The sequence below is a fragment of the Trachurus trachurus genome (assembly GCF_905171665.1).
Source record: "Trachurus trachurus genome assembly, chromosome: 20".
NCBI lineage: Eukaryota > Metazoa > Chordata > Actinopteri > Carangiformes > Carangidae > Trachurus > Trachurus trachurus.
Window position 1 is genome coordinate 14,719,651 of NC_139911.1, and position 15,486 is coordinate 14,735,136.

Below are 15,486 nucleotides of genomic sequence, written 5' to 3' on the forward strand. Positions count from 1 at the left end.
AGGCTCTGAAGGTGCTGCCCTGTCGACTCTCCACTGATTGGCTGCTTTTCGCATTGAATTGTGAGGAGGAGCGGAGCAGGAGAGCAAGGCCCAGCAGAGCTAAGGTAATAGCCAGAGATGGAGGGAGGGGAACGCGGGGAGACGGACGAAGGAGTGAAGGATGAAGGGGTGGAGGAATGAGGAGTGGAGGATTAGAGCAGAGCCGCCTTTCAGAGCGCTGCCTGGGGCCAGTGTGGATTAGATAGGACAGAGCAAAAAGATTTGCCTCCTGCACAGGACATTTGCATGAGAGTGCCAGTGTTTCCCCAGTTTGTTTATTTTTAATGGAGAGAAAGAATGTGTTTTTTTTACCCCACTGTCCTGTCACAATCGAAGGTTAACCATATTGAATAATGAATGGTTACTACTTATTCCCAGTCACAGGACTGATGTTCACTATGTCAGCCAATCTGAGTCTAATTTTCCATTATTTTCTGCTTAATTGGGAAAGATTTAGAGTTGAGTTCATGGCTAAATAGCCAATTCATTAGATAATGGATATGCAGTTATTCACCTGGCAGACAAAGAATTTGGCAGACAAACAAACAAATAACCAAAATGACTAAGAGATAATTATCAACTGTTTCATTTGAGGTACTTTCGAATTTACAAATTAAACACGGGGAACAGGGCACCTTTCATTCCTATTAGAGCTGATGCAGTCAATTAAGGTAATTTTTCCAAGATAATTAGGTATAGGTACTGAGTTTTTTTAGAAAATTAATTAGGGCGCTGTGAGGACAAAGGTTGGGAGAAGGTTTTTATTTTTTTCGTGGTTAGAAACTGATTTAAACTCTACTGCATTCGGAGTGCGGCACCAAACCAACACAGACTGAACTTGGCTGTGCCACTCTCTCCCTGCTCACAAACAGGCTCCAGCGTCTGTGCCAGCACAAAGTCAGCACTATCATAATGATACAAAATGGGTATCCGTTCAATACGAGATGCAGAGAGCAGAGTGCAGGGCCAGCTGCTCTGCCAGGATTTATGCTCCACACTTCTACATCCTGGTCACGGCCAGTGGAGTTACTTCACCATATGGAGGTGATGGGCCCACTAATTACTACAGTGCTGTCCTATTAACAAATAAGGCCGCCATTTGGCGACTATGCATCATTTAAGGCATACCTCCGCTCAAGTCGACAGGCTTCACAATAGCCTATACCTGGTGATTGATGGAGAGCTGCTCTGACATTTATGGACATGGGGGAAATTCAAATAGCATTGACTAAAATGCAAATATAAGCAAACATCAACATTAATATGAATAAAATCCGACCTCCTGGGAGAGTGTGGACTGAGGCTACTATATACAACTACTGTATAGGCTGCAGGTCTGTGCACATTCGGCTTGTGACACTGTTTTATTGATGTAATAGTAGCACTGTTATTTGCAGCCCCAGCTTGTGCTTCTCATGTATTACCATTATATTTGTGTCACAGCGCTACAACGTGTGTCACAGTCATTCTTTGTCTTCCATTTATTTGAAGGGTAATCATGCTCTAAGTTTTGGAACTACACTTCCCAGAGCCCTCTGGGAGACATAAACACAGAGTATAATGTCGCTATGGAGCCAGTGAACTACACTATGGGCTACGATTTGAGCCTTGGTTAATAGCCTCTATTTGTTTACATTCCTGCAAAGTGGCGTCATTAAAAGCATGAAGAATTAACTACTGGCAGTTCCTGTCTGCAATGTGGCTGAAGAGGTAGTGACAGCTGTCATTAATGTTACTAGGAACGTCCTCTTTCTGTTACTTTTATGGGTGTTTATGTGTGATGTACAGTGGATACAGTGTTATCTTCAGACAATTTAAAGCCACTCTGATACTAAAAATGTCTATTACCACTGTGAGTTTAAAACGTAATTAAAATTGAAGTGGAATTTTCTTATGCAAATTGATAAATACACAAATTGAGGTTTTATATCAATATCGGTGTACTGTATATGCAACATCCACTCAGTAGTTACTGACTTACTTTCACTGGGTTATAGAGAATAAGTAAGTACAGAATAAGTTTTCTCTACCAAATAGTTTCTTCTGGAAACTCCAGGTAGAAAATCAGATGCTTAGCTCAAATGTAACTACAACCCCCCCACCCCCTCATTGGTGAAACACAGAGGATATAGAATAGAAGAAGAAGACATCATAAACACAGACAGCATCGGCCAAATCACACAAAACCATTGTGTCAGACATAAGGGCTCGACCACATTGTTTTTGTTCCATTTGGGAAACAACAGTACAAAACTGAAAGATGAGCTGTGAATGGAGATGAGTTTTACCTGCCAGAAGTCCGCCACGGTGGAAGGAAGTGGGCCCTGCGAGGCGATGTAAGTAGGGTTGCGCGGGTCATGGTCCATCTGGGAGAGAGGTAACAGAGTGTGAGATGGTGTTTGGGAAGGCAGAATGTCTAGGACTTGGAGGGGGGAAGGACAAGGAGACCAGCATCTCCTGAGGAAAATACATCCACTTTTTATACTCTCTGCTGTGTTTCAGACTCTTGTTTTCTCCTCTTAAGATGTTGCTTTTCTTCATTGTTATGATTAGAGCAGAAGATGTTGTACAATGCTGTTGGTGAGCTGTGACTGTCATGTCATACACTAGATGCTGGGCACATATTTGAAGGACATGGCTTGTTTCTTGTTTTTGTAGGGGGGAAAAAATGTTAAAGATCAGTTTCTTGAAGCATCATGTTTGCATAAAAAAAACTCAAGAGGACCTTGGGAGTTTGCTTTCTGTCTAGAAACAGCACCAGTGACAAATCTGACTTCCAACCCTTTGAATTTTCAAAATAACCACTTAATAAGTCCACTTATTATCTCGCTGCTTTGGTTAAGACATGTACAGCCTTGTCTACAACGTCTTCACACCTCTATACTTTGTCAACGACCTCATGAAATGGCTTTTTCTCTCTCCACGCTTTGACAGGTTTCTGCATGAAACATGATACTGTGGTGGGACTCGAAAAGCCTGGAGGCGGTTTGACATGACGGAGCTGCATGTTGAGGTGGGATGTAATGACAGCAGGGGGACTTGATCTGAGGGAGGTGATTGAGGCTTGATTGAGTAGGTGTTGGCTGGGCCGCCCTCCCAAAATCAATGATCACATTTTATTGAATGAATTTTTATGCACACCCCCAAGTGTGAGATGCATCAGGGCAAAGATGTTGACATATTTTACTTGAAGAGAAATAGGTGGGTATGTAACAATGTATTCTCGAGGTATATTTGGCCTTATAATGATGGATGACACATCAAACACAGCTGTTTTTTTGATAGTGTGGGGTTTTTTTCCAACGTTATTTATGGTTAGACCTAAAAAAGTCGAAAAATGAGGGTAAAATGAAGTCGTTTATTTATAAAATTAAAGCCCGACTGACTCATTTATTTGCACGTTAACTTGCTTTTGAGTGATTTTTTACAATAGATGCATTTAGTGAGCGGTGATCTCTTGAACGAAACATCAAGAAACGTCACTACAGTGAGTCACAAGGTTAAACTTAATGGGTTTTTCTCTCTTTATGACTTATGGCTTTTTTTTTTCTTTTAAAGCTGAAGAATAACTTGTCAAGGACACCTAACATGATCTTAAAAGTTGTAAAAAAATATGTAGTTTCTCATGTGTGTGTGTTTTTCAGACTCATTTGGACCTCGACACTCAACCTTAAAAGGAAAATAATTACAGCTCACTTCTTTGCAGCTTTGATATTACCATAATGCTTTTCTCTCCTCTTGTTTAATAGCCTCGACAACAGGATTAATTCTTTATGCTTAGAGGGGCTGATGAAACCAAACATACAACTTCAGTCCAAATGTTTAAATAATAATAATAATCAATTTCTTTATTATTTTTGATATAGTTGATGATAGTTTGTAATGTTTTCTCATTTACCTTATAAACGGTGATTGCAAGTCAAGCTCAACAGAAACAGAGTAGTGTTTGTGTTTGTAAGTGTGCTGTGTGGCGTGTCTACACGCTGTCAGTGTTAATTCTGGGTGTTGCAGTTGTAACTAAATGATGACTGGGGGCAAGAGTGAAACATGAGCGACTGAAAATGCTCTTTCAAGACACCTACACGAACCTGCCTTCCACTCTGTTGAAGACATTTTTACAAAGGACCGGTGAATACAGGAAACTTCCTGTTCATTACCCAGTGTTGTACTTCAATTAGCTGTAACCGTGTTGTTCGACATTATTTTCATCTTTCTTGCTAGAAATCCCTCATGTCTGTTTGTAAAAAGAAAAAAAAGAAAAAAAATCTCCCACACAGAAATGAAAGGTGGTGCCGAATGCTGGTGCTGCCACTCCATTTGGCCAATCTCAAGGACACAGACATGCTGTAGCTGTGTGCTGACATCCCTGCATGAATACTAAAATGCAAACATGAAAGAGTAGTCCTGCGTCTCAGCTGTCCTCCCCTTGCCATTGTGGGAAGAAGATAGACTGCAACAAGAAAAGGCAAAGGAGTGCTCTTTGGTTTGAGGTAAAATAGCTTATCTGTTCCTCGAGAAGAGCCTCAACTTTTCAACACCTTGCTCTAGAGCCTTGATCCTGTGTTTGTATAAGACAGGGAGCTTGGGAGCTAAATGCCGGTTTGAGCTCACCTCAGATGGTTTGGAAACAAAAAGCAGGGAGATGAGATGGGAAATGGAAACGGCATACACTCTTTGACTTAAAAAAAAAAAGGCCGGTCAAGGCAAGGACAATTAAGCTATGAGCACATTTTGTGTCACTGCGCATTCCTTCCGACCATCCCTCACGCTAATGATCCCGTACATCTGGGAGTGCTTGTATCGTTTGTGGTCAAGCATTAACCATTGTCCGAGTCCTTCCCTGTGTGTGTGTCACCCTGTGCTTTCCAAGGGAGCTCCGATCGCCCCTTTCCCTTTGCCTCCCTGACCCTGGATTCCCAGAAAGAAGCGACAGATTATTTACTCGTAGGCCACTGCCCCTGAAGCTAATGAGGAGGAAGAAGCTGCATTGACAGACATAATTATCACAGTTTTGCTGGGCTCAGCCAGGGGTCCCTTTTGTGCTGTAATTACTGTCCTTTCATCCGCACACCACTGCATCCGCCATTACTTCACCCATCTTCAACATCCGTTTGTCTATTTTTTTTTTTTTTACTGCACCAAAACTGTTTTGAATAACTTTATATCACTCCTCTAAAGCACCAATCAGATTTTTTTGCTCACTTCTTCCCCTGATTGATTAACTGTATTATGATTCCATAAGATGGCAAATGTCGCATTACAGCTTTGTTAAAATAAGCTAAAAAACCTCTATGAATATGTCATTAGAGAAAATAGAGGAAGGAATCGAGCATCTAAAAGTCCCTATTGTTTGTTTCTGGAGAGTAATAGGCTTTTAGTGCAGCTGTGTGTATTCCCCCTCATCTATCTCTACAGAAATGTTGGCACTATATTTGAAATGCATAGTTTCCTGTTCCCCTTTGATGGAATCCCTTCTCAGCAGCCGCTGGGAAATCATGACTGGCAATATTTTGGGTAAAAATACTTAAGAAGAAAAAAAACTTTAGCCCCTCTGACACTGAGGTCTTCCTGGATTTGCATGGGATACACTTGTTTAGTCAAAAATAATGTTTAATTCTTTTTAGTGTGAATGAAAAACAAGGGTGGGAAGGTATCTCCAGGGAGCGGCCATTTTGAAACCAGCGAAAGTAGCAGTGTGATTATACGAGACAAACCGAATCCACGGGTCTCCCAGAATGGAGAACAAAGTTTTTAAAAAAAAAGATCAATGCACTTGGATCGATGACAAGTCCTTTGAAACGTCTTTTTTATCTCTAAGTAAAATCCAACCACAACAGGTGCTGGTGGTACAAAAAGGCTCCAGGGACAGCAGATATTAGCCACAACGTGGAGCCATAATGAATAAACAATACTCACTATTGGACTGGCATTGATGTAATCTGAGTTGCCGTGGTTGTTCTCCGCTTTCAAGGTGATCCTGGAATGATCATCTGTAATGGAGATGCATAATTCATCAACGCACATTTCCACAGTTTTTTTTTCTCTCCTCTCCCTGCACAATAACAACAGAATTTTGAGCAACAACAGAGGAATATGAAATGGTAACGGCTGCAGGGAGTGCAATTTCACCAGACTTTCATCATTCATACACTCACTATTCTGAAGTCCTGAATTGCTTCACCTTCAATAAGGAATGTTCCTTGTGAAATAATAATAAATATTTTATCTTAAGTCTGTAGGTTGTGAGCTTTAAAATCATCTTCTTCTTAAACAAGTGAAAGTATCGCAGGGTTCATATAATCTGTCCAACTTCAAAATCAGTCAGTACTTTAATACATTTGCTTTTAAAGCTCCTTAAAACTTAGTTTTATATATTCAGTGTCATATTTGACTGACAGTAACCCTAGCAACTGATTCATTGCATTGTATTGCAGGGTAGAACTAGTTAGTTAATTATAATGTATTCAATTTTAAACCAACCATTGCATGGATTGGATGTCTATTACAGAAGTAATCAGCTAGGTCAGGAAAGACAGTGCTTGTATTTATGGTCTAAAACGAGTATTTACAAACTGTTCATTGTAGAAAAGAACTTGAAGATAAGGTAAGACTCTGTACTGTATAATGTAAGACTGGCAGGTGAACAGCCACAGAGCAGAACAGAGCCATACAGTCAAACACCAGGTAATGATAATATATTTCACTAATAAAGTGCTGCTTCCCTATTTTCAATCTCATTTGAGGAGAAATCCCAAAACAAGTTGTTTTAAATTAAGAAAAGATAATTATCTCCCCTGAAATGATGTCCACTGGTTTTCAGGAAAAATGAGCTGAACTGATAATTTGTTAGGAAACATATGCTCTACACTGTTTTGGCTTGTTTACCCAACTGGTTTCATGTAGCTTGAAGCATCTGTTTACAACCAGATCAGCAACACCATGATGAACACGGTCTGCTTTGCTCCAGACTTGTCGACGGTGGGCCACATTCTCACAGCAAGAAAACACAAAGAAAAAAAAACTGAATGGACATCTGAATGGACTCACACACGACCACGGCGTCTGAGCGGTTCCTCTTGGAGTTCTGCTCGCCGTGCCCCGCGCTGCAGGCGCCGGGCTCTGCCTGGTAGGAGCACAGGGCCTCCCACTCACGCTCCAGACGGTTCTTGTTCTTCAAGTGGTCCTCCATGTAGGACTAGAGGACAACACGGACCACCTTAGCAGCCATTTCAAAGGACAAGCCAAAAAAAACCATGCAACAGAAAACTAATTCATCTCTAAATGTGTCTGTTTTCGCAACAAACGTTTGATTGAAAGAGAAAAGAGACAAGAGAAATAATTCACTCTTATTTTATCAGAGCTGGGTGGAGGTAGGTTGTTGTTATATTTTTTCCCCCCATTGTGTTTCCTCAATATGATCCAACCAATAAATAAACTGGAGCAAAAAACACTAAACCCCTGACAACAGCATCTCTCCTTTAAAGCTATGATCAGGTGTCATGGTGTATTATTGTCTTAAGCTGCTGTATAGCATAACAACTGGGTGAGGAGGAGGAGGCTGCTGAAGATCTAGGTGGGGAAGGTATGCTAATGTTTGCGTCTTTGTGTGTTTGTGCATGTGTGTTTGACCGAGAGAGGAGGGGCGGGGGGTGGGGTGGGGTGGGGTAGTGTGGGGGGGGGGGGGGGGGGGGGGGAGAAAAAAAATCACACACAATTAAGACTCCTGAAAGGTTTGTCTGCATTGGAAATACTTCAGGGGTGTTTCAATCACGTCCCTCACTGCTTGCACAGCCACTGATAAGATTGTCTGCATTTAAGCCCTCGCTTGGAGAAGACAAAATTGAATTCGCTAGAGAGACAAAGATGGAAAAAGAGAAGGGGGAGGGGTGGAGGCCTGTGTGTGTTTGTGTATGTGTGTTTGTGCGTGTTGCGTGTGTGTGTTTTCTCCCAAACCAGGGCAAGTCTTATGGAGCTTAGAGGCTGTAGCTGGCAAGATGATTCTTTCTTATAGCGTTGCGCTGTGTTTTGCTTCCTCTCCTGTATCATGACTCCCCTCCTGACGGGGTTAAATGGTTTAGTCCGCTATTGTGTGAGGCAGAAGATTACAGACTCATAAACTGATGTCAGGGATCAGCTGGCTAATACAATGAAAGTGATACCCAGATGTGCTGGGTTTTTATCCCATATTAAAGGCAGTATAGGTAGGCTGAGCGGAGAGGTGACACTCTATTGTTACAGCCGATTTATTCACTCCTGTCTGTCAAAAGGGAAAATCCAAGTCTTTGCAGAACATATACAATTCCTACCTAGATGGTAATCACAAATAAGCTTGTCCAACATATAATAGGCAATTACCCTTTGATGGCTCATGAATTCAGACGTCTCCTGCATCAACGCACGAGATATTAGGTGGCTTATAAGAAATTTACAATCCTACAGACAATGCAAATCAAAGTTTATTGTTAGATATTCTACCAGAGGTGCCACTCAGGTCTTAAAAGACACACAAGGAACAGAAAACTCTTGTGATTTATGCAGCTGCATAATGAGAGAACGCGGCAGCACAGGGCGTTCTGTCTGAACCCATTAATGACATGGAAGACTATTTCTGAAACACCACCGTAGATTTCTGCCATTACACTCTGAACCATCCCTGTTTCAACTTTTAATTCTTATGCACTAACAAAAAAAAAAGAAAGAAACAACTCCATCATGAAAAGGGGAAAAAAATCTAGTTAATGTCAACTCTAATGGTGGAAGGCAACACGTATATTTGCATTTGTGTGTTGTTGTGCATCGCCCACGCAAATACACGGTGCTGTCTTCCCCTGGAAAATGACAGCATGCCATTATGGCCACTTGACAGAGCCTGTCATCACTATGATCTTGTCACCCTGTACAAGTACTCTCTGCTTGCCAGTCTGACAGCATCCCACCTCCCCTCCCAATATTACATCTCCATGTACTTGATACAGCCACTCTGAATTGCATCCCATTCTATTCAAACGATGCCCTGAATCGATTGCATTCCAGATTCATATTTTCGCAAGCTTAATGCAATGCAGCCAGCAGGTCCTTATCAAGCCCTCCCGTTTCTAGGGGGAGGCAGCGGACCGTGGCGTATTCCAGAGACAGGGTAACGAAGGTTTAGTGAATGGGGGGATTATGTCTGCCAATCAGAGGGTTGGGATGGGAGGCCTGGGTGTCAGGGAAACAATGTCTAATCCTTCCTAAGCAGTCTCCTCGGCAGCAGAGGGTGATGGCTGAAATCAGGATGAAGGGAGAACCAGGGGAGCCAGACACAACAGGTAACACATTACTGTCAAGCCCTGCTGTCAAATTAAAACGAACAGTGCCGGTAACAGTTTGTACAGGGGGTGGGATGGGGGGGGCTTTATGATATGACAAACAACAGCGAGAGGTGGAAAAAAAGAGGGTATTAATATGTATGTTTTTGTGTGACTAATAATAGCTAAATGAAAAGAACACATTGTTTTGCATTAAATGGAACAGCAAATTGTTTTTTGGCTCATAAACTAAATTTAAAATTGTGAGTAAAAGTCACTGAGGGCAAATCATGTTGCATTAGTCAGTGGCTATTCTCCATTGCCTGAGTCTATTTTCCTTTTGAGTAAATAATTCATCATTCAAAAAAAAAAAGTACAATAACAACTAAACATAATGAAAAAAGAGCCTCGGGCTACATAATTATTGATTTTTTTTCCTTTTTTCAGGGGAGAGGTGATTAAGGCAAAGGAGCACTACAAGAACAGAGATGGTTGCAACATTTGGACCCTGTTTCTGGACAGCAGGGGACCGTGGCGTTTGTGAGTAAAGAGTAAAGTTTGGTGACTGTAGAGTGCTGTCCATGGTGCTGAAAGGACACAGTGCTGCAGTAACACATGGAAACGCATGCTTCCATGTTACAGTACATGTGCTCATGGTTTTTAATGTTTTTAATCATTAACTGGAGCAGATAATGTTCCAGGAGCATGCTGCAGCTGAAAACAGCAAACGAGAGAAGATAGAAAATGTAAAACAGCAGAGGTGTGTCAAAGCTCTGGAAAAAAAAAGAGAGCAGATGACTCAGCACACAGAAGCATCCAATTTCACTTTTGAAGTTGGAAGTCGTTATGCAAGACTTTTTAAGTCTTGCGGTGGGCCGCACAGTGGGGCACAACATCGAGTCCTGATGGCACCAAACTGTAGCATAGCAGTTATATGAGTCTGTGTATGCATGTGTGTGTGTATACGTGTGTATGCATGTGTGTGTGTGAGGGGTGATCAGGCCTCACAAAAAGGACCCCCACCATGTGTGCTTTGGAAAGCCGGGTATTCATCATCCTTCTCCACACGGTGTGTGCTCCAAAGAGCAAGAGAGTGGAGATGAGAGGAGAGGAGAGCAGAGATGGGAAAATATAGGTCTGAGATCAGCGATAACAAGGCAATCTCACACATGGTTTCATGTGAGATGGCGGTGGAATTTTAAAGAAGAGCCCCTATAGGACACCTCCATGTCAGTCATGGCATGAAAGAGAAGTAAAGGTCCCTGTGTGTTTTACCTTTCTACATTGTAATGCCTCCGTTGCTGCTGTGAAGAAATTGGGGCTAATAATAACAGCTCCTAGAAATGATTCACAGTGGCTCTTTTGTTATTGCAAGGCTAAATGCTCTTCTATTGTCAATGTTTTCAAAAGGGGCTTCACAAACAAGCCTTGACGAGTGCAACAAAACCCATCTATTATCACCAATACAAGGCATTACTCAGATTCACTCTCATTCATTATAGCCTCCCAATATAAAAGCTAGACTTGCAGTGTGATGAATGTTCTCTCCATTAATGGAAACACTGCAAGGCATCTATCCATCTCTTTTATCAAGCTTGTCTCAAATGAATGAAGCGAAAGTTGTGCAAAATTAAAACAATCCATTGTGTGTTTGTGGACGCGTTGGCAACTGAAAGCTTTTTTTTTTCACCCCACGACTGGAAAAAAAAGAAGACGAAGAAAAAAAAAAAAAGAAACACATTGAACATTTCTAAAACATCCAAATGACAATCAGAGGGGTAATGATATTTCACTTTTGAGCAGCTCTCATCACGCAAAACAATGTCTGCCTTATTTTGCTGCAGCAGTACGGGAGATGGAGGGGGTAAAAGATGAAAATGACAGAGGGGAGAGAAGCAGGACGGAATGATAAAGAGAGAAAATGACACAGTAGAGGGAGGGAAAAGTTGGAGGGAAAAAAAATGAAGACACCAGAGCCAAGATAAAGCAAGAGGGAGAAAACAGCAGGAAGAGTGATGAAAAAAAACAACAAAGATAACAGGGTTCTGAAGGGAATGAGGTGAGAGAGGGATGAAAAAGAGACACATCCAAACAGATAAACAGAGAGAAGTCAAGCTGTTGGTTTTCAGCACAGAGCCTGGCATATTCATAGTTTTTTAAAGAATGTGCTATAATGTTAGCACATGAAATATCTGAGAAGCCTATTCCTGTAGATCAGTGGGAGCCTGACGCACCGTAACGTTCAAAATGTATAATAAGAATTCATTTTAAAGCACTTACACCCACCGAGGTGCAGGGGTGAGCGTGGTGTGGCAGTAGATGTGCAACCTAATGATCCACCCATAGTCAGTCAGACACAATGAGACGCTGCGGTTGTGGTTGTTTAGTTGTAACGATCAGATACTAAGAACCACAGATGCTCTCAGAGGGGCCCGACAACAAAACCCACCTCTCAACCCGCTTCCTGTCTATCGTCAAATCAGAAGGCTCCTTACCAGGATCATGTGACCGGTGGAGATGTCCATGTTGGACGGCACCGGCTCTTCGCACCAGGAGGAGGTGCTGCTGCGGGTGGAGGGGCTGGCCGCCGGGCCGTCGCTGAACTGGGACGAGACGCTGTTGAGCCGCGAGTGGCGCAGGGTCTCCGGTCGCTCAACGCGCTCCGACGTCCGGATCGCCATCCGCTGGCGACACAGTTCCTAGGAGGGGGGGGATTAGAGGAGATGGTTGTGATGGTGAAGCACTGGATCATCAGAAATGTGTCTTTTTTTTTCTACACTCCTTGCAAGGCCTTGTGTATTTATCTTCTTTTCATACACATAACAATGGTTTTATGTAAGTTATGTGCTTATCCTTGCTCTTAGAGGCTGCGTCCTGTAAATGCACCTTGTAAAATCCTGTATCTAGGCTGACTTGATCTGTCCTCACTTGTCTGTAGATTAATGGCTTATCCTTGTGGATTATGGAGCTTATACTAATTATGTCAAAAATACATGGTTGAGGAACCCTGTGCGATTTACAGAATAAATTCAGTGTCACACCTGGCTGGCACACAGCAACTGTCTTGTTTAAGAATGGGTCTTAGTTGTGGAAAAACACACACATACACACACACTCTCACTCTCTCTCTGCTACATTGAGATCCTGCATAAAATCTGCACACACTTAAGGGAAAATGAATTTGGATCCATTTTGTCCGAGGGTAGAAATATTAGAGAAGAACCTATCCTTCAATCATGTAGGATTTCTAATATAAATGTATATAACCACGCAGAGCTAAAGGGAGGGAGAAACGCACTGGCATGATTGTAAAGTATAATTTTCCAGTTTGATTGATATATCCAGGTGTCTGAAATTTGCTGAAAGACTGCTAGGAAGATTACACCTCTCCCAGTGACTCAGCTTTTCTTCCATAATGTCTCAGTGCAGTGACAGGGCGTCAAAAATGTGAAGACTAGGCATTATCTACTATAGTTTATACAAAATGAAAGAAAGAAAAAAAAATGGCAAAAGACCTTAGTGGCAGATTCTTCTACATGTACTTATACATATAGCTACTGTATAAAGACACACACAGAAGCAGCCACATGCTCTCTAATTCTCTCCATGAGGTGTGGTCACACTTGGTGCTTCTATGTGAAATTCATCATCTGCAAACCTCATCATGTTTGGATTTGGGAGTCATCTCCACAGAATTCATATCCATACTCAATTAATAACAGTGAGGATGGGGCAGAGCGGAGAAAATGCTTTGTGAAAGCACACTCTATCTCATGATCTATCATAGTGATATTTCCCTCTGGAGCATAGGCCTTTCTAAGCCCTGGACTTGGATCAGCTTTCCTGCCGTCAGACTTTAATGATTAGAGCCATGAAGCGGTGCCCTGGGCCTTGGCCTCGGGGCAATATCCAGGTCCACCTCATAATTCATCCTACTTCTCAACACCTCTGCAAAGCGCCGTGCTGCACTGGTGCCGAGAAGCAGGCAGGGGGATGCGGTTAGCAACGGAGAGGGCCAGAGGAGAGACACATGAAGCCCAGGGAGGAGCACAGGTCACGGGATTACAGTTTCCCCTGCTCCCCCTTTCTCTCAGACTACTAATAAGAGCGAAAAGAGGCCAAGAGGAAACAACGTCTGGAGTATGTGCTGCCATCATACAATATGTCTCTCCCACCGCAAACAGCTCTTCCAGTACAACTGTATCTGTCAGACGTGGCGAACACGCCCACATGGAAAGTCTGACAGAGCGGTTATCCCATCCCTAAAGATATACTGAGAAAAAACCTCCACTCTAGCACAGCGTGAGGACAGTTCCTAAACAGAAATCTATTGTAATCAGATAATATAAATGCTACAGGATATAACATTCATTTATAAAGGACAAAAAAACATAATTTCCTTTTGCATTTGTGCTTATTTTTGCTTCTCTGTGGCCACTGTTTCACCACTGCAACACCTCCAGCTTTTGATGGGAGAGCAGCCCTGTGAAAACCTGATTAAATATTGAAAATGTTAACGCGACATGCAGATAAATGTGTTCTGAGTGCCACGCTGGGCACAGCTGAGCCCCAACGCTGAAAATCAATACAGCCCAGGCTGCCTGTGGCCCTGGAGGAGCAGTGGGGATAGGTCACAGCGGCGGCCTGTTCCTCTGCCGCTCTCTCTCTCTCTCACACACACACACACATGCACACACTTCTCAGGCAAGGATGAGCACTGGATAATTGGATGAAGGGTGTATCTACTGAAGCAATAATTTGAAAATTCAAAAATTAAAGACAAAATAAATCATGCAAATACACACAAAAAGTGATTTGTGGTTGAAATAATCACACTGCAAATGATTAATTGAATCATAAAAACACATCACTGTTATTATAAGAGCTTAAAACCATCATAGGAGCAGGTGGAAGAGAGTCACTCTAACATGCATGCACATGAACAAATATTCTCTCACAAACCAATCAGATAATCAATTGTATCTGAACGGGGGGCGAGCTCTGCCAATGGTAGAGCGCCTGCTTTAAGCGTCCCGGCCTCTGATTGGCTCATAGCGAGGAGGGATGGTCTAACTAACCTGATAGGTTGCGGTGGCATCAGTGCTGGTGTCAGTCCCCAGGCTGGCCAGCTTCTCCTTCATGTGGAGGTGCGAGCGCTGGCGCACGCAGAAGAAAGTGGCGGACACTGCCAGCGCCACCAGGATGAAGAGCATGCAGAGGACGGAGAGCAGCAGGAACTGGCCCGACTCCACCCTGGTCTCCTTCACCACGGGGATCTGGGTCAGGCTGCCCCTCTGGAGGGAGGACGCACACACACACACACACACACAAACAAGAGAGAGAAAACACACACTGTCAGAGCAGTAAAGGATGCTATACTCCGTCTTTTTCCTGATTGATGAAGTCGTTTTTGATTTACAGCGACCGCCACATCAAGTCTGCGGCGCATCAGTTTTCACCTGAAGGCTTGTCGTGACTTTCCAGTGGGAAAAAAATGAGGGTGCAACAGCGCCATGAGTGCTTCCTCGCCCACCCCCTGCTGCCTTCTTGCTTGTTCCTTCCATCCACCACCAGCGTCTCACCAACCCAAATACTAGCTCTGATACTGGCCTTATAATATCTATTCAGACTCAGTCTCAGTCTGTCCACACCGTGCCCCACTATAGATATTTACAACCCCATTTAGTGCTGGCATGGGGTGGGCTGGCACTGTGCAGCTACAGGAGGTTGGGATACTAAAAGCTTGTGCTTAATTAGCTCCTCTGGTCCTGAGTTTGCCTGGATTAGGCCCTGGCCCAAGCTGCTACAGCTAATGGCTACCAGGGCTGGAGAGACACAAGTGGCCCAGACTGGACCTTCACACAGACAACACCAGTTGAATAGGAAAAAGGCCTATTCAAGTATTCAAACTGCATGTTTATTCAAAGAGGAAGGTGTAGTGTTTGTTTCACCACGGTGGACCTGGTTTTAATGCGCTGCAATATCATCTAAGAGATTTTTATCAGTGCAAAGAAGGTTAAAAAACTGGCTTATGTGTTGATAACTGGTCCACAATGATAAATTCCCCCTGGGCCACACTGATGCAGAAAATTTTGAAAGCATAACAGCAATAATTAGGAGCATTAATTCAGAAGGGTAATTAATGATACTGAAATGTAGC

At 42.9% G+C, this 15,486-nt stretch overlaps 1 protein-coding gene across 1 annotated transcript in view; it reads right to left on the bottom strand.

The window, feature by feature from the left end:
• ptprn2 (protein tyrosine phosphatase receptor type N2) overlaps nucleotides 1-15,486 on the bottom strand; it is a gene marked incomplete at its 3' end in the record, with an annotated part of 123,636 nt that overhangs the window by 9,895 nt on the left and 98,255 nt on the right. Inside the window, exons 12-16 of the mRNA XM_083995575.1 lie at nucleotides 14,405-14,620; nucleotides 11,822-12,025; nucleotides 7,087-7,234; nucleotides 5,956-6,029; nucleotides 2,328-2,405 (exon numbers count right to left, since the gene is read on the bottom strand). Of these exons, the coding sequence (XP_083851701.1) occupies nucleotides 2,328-2,405; nucleotides 5,956-6,029; nucleotides 7,087-7,234; nucleotides 11,822-12,025; nucleotides 14,405-14,620 (720 nt within the window). The remainder of the gene's footprint in view (nucleotides 1-2,327; nucleotides 2,406-5,955; nucleotides 6,030-7,086; nucleotides 7,235-11,821; nucleotides 12,026-14,404; nucleotides 14,621-15,486) is intronic.